General features: G+C 41.3%; 1 protein-coding gene across 3 annotated transcripts in view; it reads right to left on the bottom strand.

Moving 5' to 3' along the window:
- Positions 1–286: 286 nt before the first annotated feature.
- The window catches only part of ZSCAN21 (zinc finger and SCAN domain containing 21), a 12478-nt gene continuing 998 nt past the window's right edge, over positions 287–11766 (bottom strand). For 2 of the 3 annotated variants that reach the window (XM_006764658.2, XM_006764657.2), the window contains exons 2-4: positions 4592–5064; positions 3789–3978; positions 287–1768 (exon numbers count right to left, since the gene is read on the bottom strand). In XM_006764658.2, coding sequence (XP_006764721.1) covers positions 930–1768; positions 3789–3978; positions 4592–4981 — 1419 coding nt within the window. In that variant the 5' untranslated portion in view covers positions 4982–5064 and the 3' untranslated portion in view covers positions 287–929. The remainder of the gene's footprint in view (positions 1769–3788; positions 3979–4591; positions 5065–11766) is intronic. The other variant, XM_006764659.2, reaches the window with a different exon arrangement.

Below are 11766 nucleotides of genomic sequence, written 5' to 3'. Positions count from 1 at the left end.
GAACAAGATAAGCAAGTGATAGGAGGAAGGAGTGAAGTAGTTGGTTTCTAGGTAACAGGAAGACTTATCTACTGGCCAAAAGATTTTTTATAAGGTAGAAAAATATCTTAAAAAATAAAAGAGACTACAGTCAGAAAAGATGGGATGGGTTTAAGTTAATCAAATTGGGTATTATTGGCTTCTGGAGTTTAGAAGAATGAAGCTTCTGAAGGAGAATCAGTTTTTCACAGACTTTGGCAGAGACAAGAGTATACACAACCAAAATGCACAAGAGGCTGACAAAATGTTCCCGTGATGAAAAAAATGTATTCAGTATGTAGGGGGAAAAAGCACAGACCAAAATGCAACTATTCTACACACTACTGCAATTTCCTAATATACACATTCATTCACAAGTACTACATATTCTATTTACCCCAAATCCAAATTTCCCAAAAAGATAAACCAGTAGGAATACTTTTTCTCTCTAGAAGTGTTCAATAAACAACATACCATTTATTATAACAGTCCTGAAGTATTACAAGATGTTATAAATTTATTCTGAATCAGATTAGATTATGTTCAAATGGCTCAATTCTTCACAAATCATAATTCTTTAAAGTATGTTAAAAGTTAAACAGTCATAATGCTTTCTCCGTAACTATACTTGATACACATCACTTTAACTATACAGAAGGCAATGCCGGCATGGTTACTGGGACCTGAAGTGTGGTGAGGGGATCGGCTTAAGTTAAGCTGGCGAGGAATCCACCACACCCTCTAGGACCTTCCTTCCTACTGTGCCATTGCTCTCACTCCTCCAGGGTCTCTTGATGTTGAATGAAACAAAACCTAGCACTTAAGTCTATATTACAATATCTGACTTCTCCCTAGCATCCACGTTCTAGTTACAAACACACACACAGTAACACTGAGAGCCTACCTGACAGTTAAAGCACTTCTCCCTCTCCAGTGTGGACTCTCTGATGTTTGGAGAGATTTGACTTACTACAGAAGGTTTTCCCACAATTATTACACCAATAGGGCTTTTCTCCAGTATGGATTCTATGATGTTTATTAAAATTGGAGCTGTGGTTGAAAGCTTTTCCACACTCCTTACATTTATATGGCTTTTCTCCAGTGTGGAGTCTCTGATGAGAACTAAGACCTGCATGCTGACTAAAGCTCTTCCCACATTCATTACACTGATAAGGTTTCTCTCCAGTGTGTATTCGATAGTGTCGAATGAGGCTGCCTTTACCACTGAAAGCTTTCCCACAATCTTTACACTGATATGGTGCCTCTTCGGTGTGCATGCGCTGATGTTTAAGGAGATCTGAGCTCTGACCGAAGGCTTTTCCACACTTACAGTCATAGGGCCGGTCCACCAAGTGTGTTCTGTAATGAAGGGTAAGGTTTGAGCTGTGGCTGAAGGCTTTTCCACATTTGGTGCATACATAGGGTTTTTCCCCAGTGTGTGTTCTCCGGTGTTTAGTAAGATTTGAGCTATTGCTAAAGGCTTTTCCACACTCAGCACATATGTAACGTCTCTCTCCTGGGGCAGGTTTAGTGGACATTAATTCTCTACCTTTCTTGGAACCTTTGTCTAGGAGAGAGGTTTTTTTTCCTCTTTCTTTTTCAAGGTTTACCCATTGCCTTTCTAACCTGGCCTCAAATTTATTGGCAATAACCATGGGAGTAATATCCTTTTTGAATTCTTCTGCATGAAACTCTTCAGAACTTTTCTGCATATCTGTTGATTCCTCATTCTGGGTGTTCGATTTACAATCTGAAACAATAAGTAGAATAAGGACATGTGAATTGTTTCCTGTTCTGAGAAGAAACTGTTAAAGGACAAAGAGAATCATCGAATGACATTGATAGATTTTTAAGGGTGACCAAATATTGCTTTATGAGAGTTCACAACATCATAATTATACAAATAAGTCATCATCAAATCTAGTTTACAATATCAGACTTTCACACAAACTGCCTATCAAAAGCTATGATGGTATGAAGAGTACATGGCTTTTTCTGCTAGGAGGAGAACTTCATATATAAAGGGCAATAAGGCAGAGCCAAGCATATAGCAGCAAAGGAAGATAGGAGATGCTTGGGCAGAATGAAACAAGTTAGAAATTGCTGAAGGGTCAATCTGATTAAGGAAAATAAAAGAATAATTAAGGGAGAAGAGACTAGTGGCAAACTCAAAAAATCTATATGCTCATAGAAGCTAAATATCTATATATATAAAAGGCTAAGTTGACTTGCGCATGCGCGATACATAAAGTTCTCACTGGTGCTAATCACATGCGTGTGTTTCCATCTGTCATTGTCGATTGTGAATTCGGCTAACACTTCTATTATAGAGAAAGGGTGAATAACAATATTAAAATATTTCTTCTAATTAATTTCCTTTTGATGTGCATGAATTTGTGCACCAGATAACTAGTAAAAGCAATAAAAGAGAACATTCAGTCCATTTATAATCATTCTAGTCCCAGATCCTCCTCCTCCAACTTTAATATGTTTTTATTGATTTTGTTAGAGTGAGAGGAAGGGAGAGGGAGAGAGAAACACTGATGGGTTGCCTTCTGCACACCCGCTACTGGGGATTGAGCCCACAATCTGGGCATATGCCCTACTGGGAATCAAACCAGTGAACTCTTGGTGCATGGGATGAAGCTTAACCAACTGAGCCACACTAGCCAGGCCCAGATCCTTCTTAATTTAAGTGAAAGTACTTAACTCCCACCAGGGTTCAACTCATAATAATTTAATCTACATCAGCCAGGTCTTGTTATTCTTTTAATTATAAAGTATCACTGTTGAAATCAGATTGAAGCAGTACATCTTTTAAGAGCATTTCACTAGGCAGTCACACTGCTAAAAGTCCATCTAACCATCCACACACATGGAAAGGGGAGTAATAGAAGTTTCCTCTGAAAAATGGACTCCTCTTTTTTTTAAAATATATTTTTATTGATTTCAGAGAGGAAGGGAGAGAAAGAGAGAAAAACATCAACAAGGAGAATCATTGACCGCCTGCCTCCTGCACACCCCACACAGGGGACCGAGCCCGCAACCCAGGCATGTGCCTCCAACCAGAGTCGAACCTGGGATCCTTCAGTCCATAGGCTGATGCTCTATCCACTGAGCCAAACCGGCTAGGGCAGTGATGGCGAACCTTTTGAGCTCGGCGTGTCAGCATTTTGAAAAACCCTAACTTAACTCTGGTGCCGTGTCACATACAGAAATTTGCAACCATAGTAAAACAAAGATTTATATTTTTGATATTTATTTTATATATTTAAATGCCATTGAACAAAGAAAAATCAACCAAAAAAATGAGTTCGCGTGTCAGAGGTTCGCCATCACTGGGCTAGGGCAAAATGGGCTCCTCTTAAGCACAGTCTTCCCTCCATGGGTACAAAAGTCCCACTTGACAAAGGTACCTCCCTCTAGTCCCCTTTTCCTTATCCCTCTGTCTCTGTCTCCTGACCATCTATTTCCTTCCTCTGTCAGCAGTAACCACTCAGCTGCTTGCAGGCTCACCCCTTACTGTCTGCAGCAGTGGGAGCTAAAATCTCTCTCACGCTTCGTGAGGAGCAATCACGTGGCTACTCACACAGGCTACGCTTCAAGTTGCCATGAACTATGTGTAGGAAATAAGTAACTTAAAAGTTAAAAATTTTAAATAGCCCGGGGCAGAAGTTGAATAAATTTACCAGGGATCATTTCTGCATAATCCAAAGCTGATTATATATATAACAGGCTCACTAAATCATTAACAAATGAATGGTTCCTACCTTGATTCTGTCTTAGCTCTGGAGTGAAATCCTGCTCTTCACCAGTCTCTTGGATGTACAGGGGTCCCCAAGATTCATATTTGGGACTTGTTTCCACAGACTGTGGCCGGCTGCTGCTCAGAGATTCCTTTGCTGTTCCTGAAGAGGACATCTCCTCCCATGCCTGTTTCTGTTCATTTGGAGGTGAAACCTAGACAATTAGGAATGGCTGGATTTGTCCACAGCTCACTTTATTATTATTTTTTTTATAACAGTTGCAGTGAACCTCTTGAGTGTAACTCTATGTACACATGCAACTGTTTCTTTAATGGTACTTCTTTTTTAAAAAAATATATTTTATTGATTTTTTACAGAGAGGAAGGGAGAGGGATAAGAGAGTTTGAAACATCGATGAGAGAGAAACATCCATCAGCTGCCTCCTGTACACCCCATACTGGGGATGTGCCCGCAATCTAGGTACATGCCCTTGACCGGAATTGAACCTGGAACCCTTCAGTCCAGGCCAACGCTCTATCCACTGAGCCAAACCGGTCAGGGCCACAGCTCACTTTAGAACTAAAATGAAAGAAAATCTCAGGAAAGCTATGTAGAATATCTAAGAAAGAGAAAAGAGAAACACCTCCCCATTCAATTCTCAAGGCTAAAGCTAGTGTAGGATAGTAGGAAAAAGAGGAGGAAACATGGTCTAAATCAGTAGAAACTTCCATTTACCTATTCGTATTGTATGGGCAAACCTATTCCTGCCTGGAATGGTATGCTCCCAATCTCAGAGGATAAAAAATACCGCCCCCCCCCCAACCTACCTGCTGCCCTGGTTCATCTAGTTCTTGCTCCAGGTCTTCCAGGAGAGTGACAGCCTCTTCAGCACTCTCCGGACAGTGCTCCTGTACCCAGGCCTGCAGCTCCCGGGGCAGGATGGTCAGGAACTGCTCCAGCACCAGCAGCTCCAGGATCTGCTCCTTGGTGTGGATCTCGGGCCTCAGCCACTCACAGCAGAGCACCCGGAGCTGGCTGAGTGCCTCCCGGGGTCCAGGTGTGTCATGGTATCCAAACTGCCTGAAGCGCTGGCGGAACATCTCCAGGCTGGGAAAGCACTTCTCCTTCTCCTCAACTTTCACAACCACAGGCCCTGCCTGCTCCTGTAGAGGCCCACGGCCCAGACCTGCGGCCACGCCCAGGACCTTGGTCATCATATGGCCTCACTAAAGATGGGGCTCTTTGTAGAAGGAATATTGGTTCCTTTGAGTTTCTGGTTCTTCAGGACTACAGGCTCAACCTAAGAAAAAATGGTTACCATAAAATTACCAAAATAAGTATTTTTAAGTTTTGGTCTTACAGTTACACTTTCAGCACAAGAAATTGTGGAAATTATGGCCACTATACTACCATGTAAAAATTACTATTCAAATCTCTCTGGAGTTAGCTCAGAATATCCTACTTTTATTTTACTTTCAAAAAAAGCACACTGTGGCCCAGCTGGTGTGGCTCAGTGCAGGGTTCAATTCCCAGTTAGGGCACATGCCTGGGTTGTGGGCTTGATCCACAGTAGGGGGCGTGCAGGAGGACCAATTGATGTGTCTCTCTCACATCAGTATTTCTCTCAGAAAAAAGGAAAGAATATTTCAGGTGATGATTACCCCCCGCCCCCCCAGTGCACTTGGCATAATTTAAAAATTAATTTACATTAACTGTGCTCTGAAAACTTTTTTAGACTCTTAGAACTCCTGAGGTTTCAACAGGCTATTGCTGGCCAGTAATGTACATTTATGTCATAGCTTTAAATTAGGTGTTTAGAGTCACACATTTAGTGAATACGTATTTAAAAACATGCATTTTTATATGAGTGTTCCTCTTCATTTATTTTTTTGATCAACTTTTGCAATTTAAAAAAATGTGAAATGGAATTTTTGTAACAGAACCTCAGTATGTAACCTTGCTTTTATGAAAAATTTAATAATTATCAGAATTCTAGGGATGTCAGTACTTGGACTCCCCCCCCACTGTACCAATGCGGAAGCATCCTATGAGATGTCAGCAGGTGTCCTGATGGTGAACCAGACAGCACCACCCACTCACTCCCTAACGCTGTCCCACACACCCAATTTGCTGCTGGAGCTCCAGAGTTCAGTGTTACTTGAAAATTGAGCCCGGGAAGAAACACTGCCATTAATCTCCTAAAATAAAGGCTCTGGCACCAGAGACTACAGATGTAGCAGTGCTGGGAGCATTTCTTAGGTATGCTTAAAAGTCAACTTCAGCATTGAACAACTACATACTTGGTTACAAAATTTCACACTCCAGCCAGAGGAGGGCAGCCCAACAACAGGAAAGACATCAGAACCTGTTTGGGCTACTTAGCTTCTGGGATCCAACTACAACTGCCGATTTACCTCCAGCCTGGACCTCTCTTTTGAAGGTTAGACTTATATGACCAACTACCCACTTGACACTGCCACCAGCCTGTCCAAAGTCATCTCAAGCTTAACATGTCCAAAACTGCACTTCCCATCTTCCCCCCAAAGCTGCTCATCTCAGTTAATGGCAGCTCTACTGCTCTGTTTTCATGGACCAAAAAACGTGGTCATCCCTGATTCCTCTCTTGTTTACATTCTGCATATAATTCATAAGTAAATCCTGTTAGCTCTACATCCAAGAGATACAGAGTTCAACCTTCAACACTGCCATCCCAGTCCATCACCAGCAGCCTCCTAATTGCTTCCACTCTTACCTCAGTCCATTCCCAACACAGCAGCCAGAGATCGCCTGTTCCTCTGCTCACACCTCTCAAGGCTTTGTGTCATAGAGTAAAAGCGAAAGGCATCAAATGGCCAAGAAGGCCTCCCTGTTGTCTCTGACCTCATCTTGTACTTCTCTGTTCATTCCTCCCCAGGCAGTTCCCTGGACTTGTGCAGCCCACTCCCACCTCAGAGCCTTTGTCCCGGCTGCTCCCTTTAACTCTTCCTGCAGATCACATGCTTCTTCCAGATTATGCATGCTTGGCTCCCACCCCTCTGACCGCCCTGCAGTTATTTATTTAAAAAACTTTTTTACTGATTTCGGATAGGAATGTAGAGGTAGAAACATCAATGAGAATCGTTAATAGGCTGCCTTCAGCATGAGGAATGTAGAGGTAGAAACATCAATGAGAATCATTAATAGGCTGCCTTCTGCATCCTACACTGGGGATCTAGCCCACAACCTAGGCATGTGTCCTGACCGGAAATCGAACGTCAACTCCTGGTTCATAGGTCGATGCTCAACCACTGAGCGACACCAGCTGGCATGACCACTCTGTTTTAAACTGTACACTATCCTCCCTCACCTTAGAACTCCTTATCCTCCTATTCTTTTCCTCCATATCACTTACCACCATACAAATGCTATATATTTTACTTACATTTTTTAAACTGTCTCCATCCTTGAAAATCAATTCTTGAGGGTGGAGACTTTCATCTATTTTGTTCACTGCTACATTTCAAACATCTAAAATATGCCTAGTACTTTGCAGGTACTCAAATATCTGTGGAAAGAATGCAATGCATGGATCTTTGGGTCTACTTTTAAGGAGTAAAAACTGTAAAATTGGGTTTAAAAATATCAATACAAATTTAAATTTTAAAAATATGGCAGTAAGAATTCATGTTTAGTGTAATATAGACAGAGGTTGATACAGAATTAGATAATTTGTGTACATGGGTTACTATGGAGACATTTATTTTCTAGCTCTGTCTGCTGTGAAGGGCCAGAAGCAATGACGTCCTGGTAGGAATAAGCATACCCAGTGCTCAAATCCTAGTCTCTAAATATCATTCTCCAATAAAAGGAACTAGAGATGGAGAAATGGTTGATTCTAGGTTGGGGAATATACAAGCTGAGCCTGGAGCCACTTTGTAATGCCAGAAAGTATTAAACAACCACGGTGAGGCATGTTAAAGGGACACAGAAGACGACATATAAAAGCTCCCAATAGTCACAGCTGATACAATTTGAAAAACAAAATAAATGGTTTAGTACTAGATTATAACCATAAGTGTGACATCAATATTCGTAAGCCTGTACTGATGTTAAAAAGGGTGGCTGAATAAATAAATAGAGGAGAAAAGACAAATCTCCCATACAGAATTATTCCAAAAAACGTATGTGGATACTCCCCTTAAGAAGGCGGGGCTCCACCTCTTGAATACAGGCTACACTGACTGACTTGCTGGGGGGAAGTAACTACAGTGAAGAAACCTTACAAACTACTGCCTCAGCCAGTGATCAACATTAACATCATTACGGTCTCTATATACCTACACGCACACACGCACACACACACACACACACGTACACACACACGCACACACACACGCACACACACACAATGCAATACCACTCAGTCATAAAAAATGAAATACTGCCATCTATGACAACATGCCCGGAGCTTGAGCAAATTATGTTAAGTGAATTAAGTCAGCTAGAAAAGGACAAGAGCCATATAATTTCACTCACATGTGGAACTAAAAAAAGAAAAAAGTACCAAATGAACAAACAAAGCAAAACAAAACAAACCACAAACTCAGAGATCCAGACATACAGGCATAATGGTAGTTAGCAGAAGGGGAAGAGCAAAATTGGTAAAGGGGATCAAAATATATGGTAGTGAATGGAAACTAGACTTTTGGTGTGGGAGCATGAAATAGATATCAAACTACCATGTTGCACACCTGAGATTTATATGTTACTAACCAATGCTACCTCAGTAAAAACACATTTTTTAAAAAAGATTAATATCAGTGATAAGTCATGTGCCTTGACATATGAGAAGAGCACTTCACTTCTGTGGTCTTCCTCTTCAAAACCCATAACCACAGCCTAATCATAAGAAATACATCAGACAAACCAAATTGAGGGACACTGTACAAAAACAACTGACCAGTAGTCCTCAAAACTGTCAAGTTAATAAAAAACAAGGAAAAACTGAGAAACTGTCACTGACCAAAGGACACGAAGCAGGCATGAAGACTAATGTAACGTGGTATCCTAGTACAGAAAAGGGGAATTAAAACTAGTGAAAGCCCTGACAGGTTTGGCTCAGTGGATAGAGCGTCGGCCTGCGGACTGAAGGGTCCCAGGTTAGATTCCAGTCAAGGGCATGTACCTTGGTTGCGGGCACATCCCCAGTCGGGGGTGTGAGGTGTCCCAGGTTTGATTCTGGTCAAGGTCACATGCCCGGGTTTCTGGATTGATCCCCAATGGGCGGGCGGGGGCGTGCAGGAGGCAGCCAATCAATGATGGAGGCAGCTGATCGATGTTTCTAACTCTCTTCCCTCTCCCTTCCTCTCTGTAAAAAAAATCAATAAAATGTATTTAAAAAAAAAAAGAAAAAACTAGTGAAAGTCAAAGTGTGAAGCTTAGTTAACTGTAATGCACCAATGTTGGTTCCTATAGTTGTGGCAAATGTGCACAGTAAAGTAAGATGTTAACAAGGGAAACTGGTGAGAGGTGATGGGGACTCACTGTATTATCTTTGAGGTTTCCTATAAATCTAAAACTATTCTAAAATTATTTAAACACAAAATATGGGGTGTTGGGGCAAACAAGCAGCTTTACTAAATGCTGTTCTATTATGGGGTGGTAAAGAGAAATGTGGTTGTTAACGTCAATACTTATGATGGTGAAGCAGGCCGTTCTTAGAGTTAATAAAACATTTAAAAAAGTTGTGAAGCCTTTTTCTTTTAGGATTTTTAAAAAAATGTTTTTATTAATTTTAGAAAGAAAGGGAGAGGGATAGAGAACATCGATGAGAGAGAAACATCGATTGGCCGCCTCCTGCATACCCCCCATTGGGGATGAGTCCACACAATCCGGTATGTGCCTTGACTAGGAATCCAACAGAGAACCCCTGGGTTCATGGGTGGACGCTCAACCACTGAGCCACTCCTGGCTGGGCTAGGATTTTCATTTTTAATCCTTATCCCAGGATATTTTTCCATTGATTTTTAGAGAGTGAAAGAGGGAAAGACAGAGGGAAATATCAATGTGAGAGAAACACACTGATTGGTTGCCTCCTGCACTCACCTCAACCGGGGGCTGGTCCGGGGAGAAGCCCGCAATTGAGGTTCTACCCTTGACCGGAATCGAACCTGGGACCTTTCAGTCAGCAGGCCGATGCTCTATCCACTGAGTAAACAGGCTAGGGCACATTTTTTTTTTAAACACCTGCCTTGTCTCTAGGAGCAGCAATATTTAATTTCTGACTCTCTTCCAATAACTGTCAGAATATTGGCCTAATGAAATAGTTTCTAGCAGATCTATTTCAAACATAACACAAAGCCTTTTTAAAAATTTTACCAAATACTTTTAGTTTTGAACTAGTTGGCAACATTACAATATTCTTTCGTCCCTTGAAATCACAGTCCATTTTCCAGTTTGGCAATTCTATCTCCACAGGCTCAAAGGCTATCTGCAGAGGTTTAAAACACAAATCTGTTAATATCACCCAGCTATTTAAAATTACTTAACTTTTTGCATAGTAAACAAATGCCAAGCTGGCCTCTGCCTCCCCTTTCTGTCATCACTTTTCCCTATGCTCACTCAATGCCCAATTCTTACGGCAGGCTTCAATTGGTCGTTCAAATCTCAGCTCAGTAACTAATCCATGAAAAGGTGCTCAATCTTAGTTATAATGAAATATGCTCCCACCTCTCAGATTGGCAAATATTAAAAATCAAATCTGATAATGCTCTGCATTGATGTTTTGTTTTTCACCCAAGGAAAGCCAGCAATTTCACATTTGGTCATGCTGAGTTAGGGATGCCCTACAGGTCATGGCTTCTGGATTTTTTTTAGTAAAGTGCTCATAAAATAAAGCATGTGGACAGGAAACGGAGGCTTCATTACTAACTCACCCTGTCTCCAAGCACAGTGAACTACTTTTTTAGGCTATCTAGAATTTCCGCTAACGAGATCCATCAATGCCCTGGCCAGGTAGCTCAGATGGTTAGAATGTCGTCCTGATACCCATGGTTGCAGGTTCCTTGGTTAGGGCACATACAAGAAACAATCAATAAATGCATAAAGTGGAACAACAGATTGATGTTTGTTTTTTCTCTCTCCCTGCCCCACTCTCTAAAATAACGAGGAAAAAGAAAAAAAGCTTTAAAGAGGTCCATTAAGCAAAAGTTCATGGTCTACTGCAAGCAGCAGGCTTTTGTTCTGTTCCAAGTTTTTTTCCTTCCCCTCCTTTATGCCTGTTTCCCAAAGCATGTATCTCCTTATAAAAGAGCCGCACAGCCATTCTGGAACAAGATGAGGCATAAATAATAAAATTATCACAGATTCTGACAATTTAATGCTAAAATGCCTTTAACACACTCAAAGTCTGTTCCTGAAAACTCCCAACCAGGCAAATTTGATCATTTTTCAGGCACAGAATTCTGTTAGAGTTTTTGTTTCCAAGCTTTTCTTTAAGCCAAACCAAACCCAACTAAATTGTGCATAATATTTTATCTTCCATCTTCAAGATCCTAGTTCAGTCCTAGACCAACACTTACTTTCTCCATAGTAGCCTTAAAATGCCTGAAAACAATTATCTTGCCTCTTAACTCTCTTTCTAGCCACTTGTTTCAACTGTTCCTCAAATAACATAAGTTTCCAAGCACCTCACCTACCAGATGACCTTTTTTTGACAAACTCTTAACTGGTCCTGTAATACCGCGTTTCCAAACTTGAGCAGATCCCTGTTATTTAGATGCTTCCTTTTAATTAAAAAACATATATATTGATTGATTTCAGAGAGGGAGCTAGAAACATCAATGCTGCGAGAAACTCATTGATCGGCTGCCTCCTGCACACCCCACAGTGACCACTGAGCCCGAAACCCAGGCAAGTGCCCTTGACCAGAATCGAACCCGCGACCCTTCAGTCCATAGGCCTACGCTCTATCCACTGAGCCAAATCGACAGGGCACGATGCTTTTTTTAAAAAAAATGTATTG

Source organism: Myotis davidii, unplaced genomic scaffold (genome assembly GCF_000327345.1).
Source record: "Myotis davidii unplaced genomic scaffold, ASM32734v1 scaffold901, whole genome shotgun sequence".
In the NCBI taxonomy this organism is placed as follows: domain Eukaryota; kingdom Metazoa; phylum Chordata; class Mammalia; order Chiroptera; family Vespertilionidae; genus Myotis; species Myotis davidii.
This window is presented reverse-complemented; position numbering and strand designations above follow the sequence as displayed.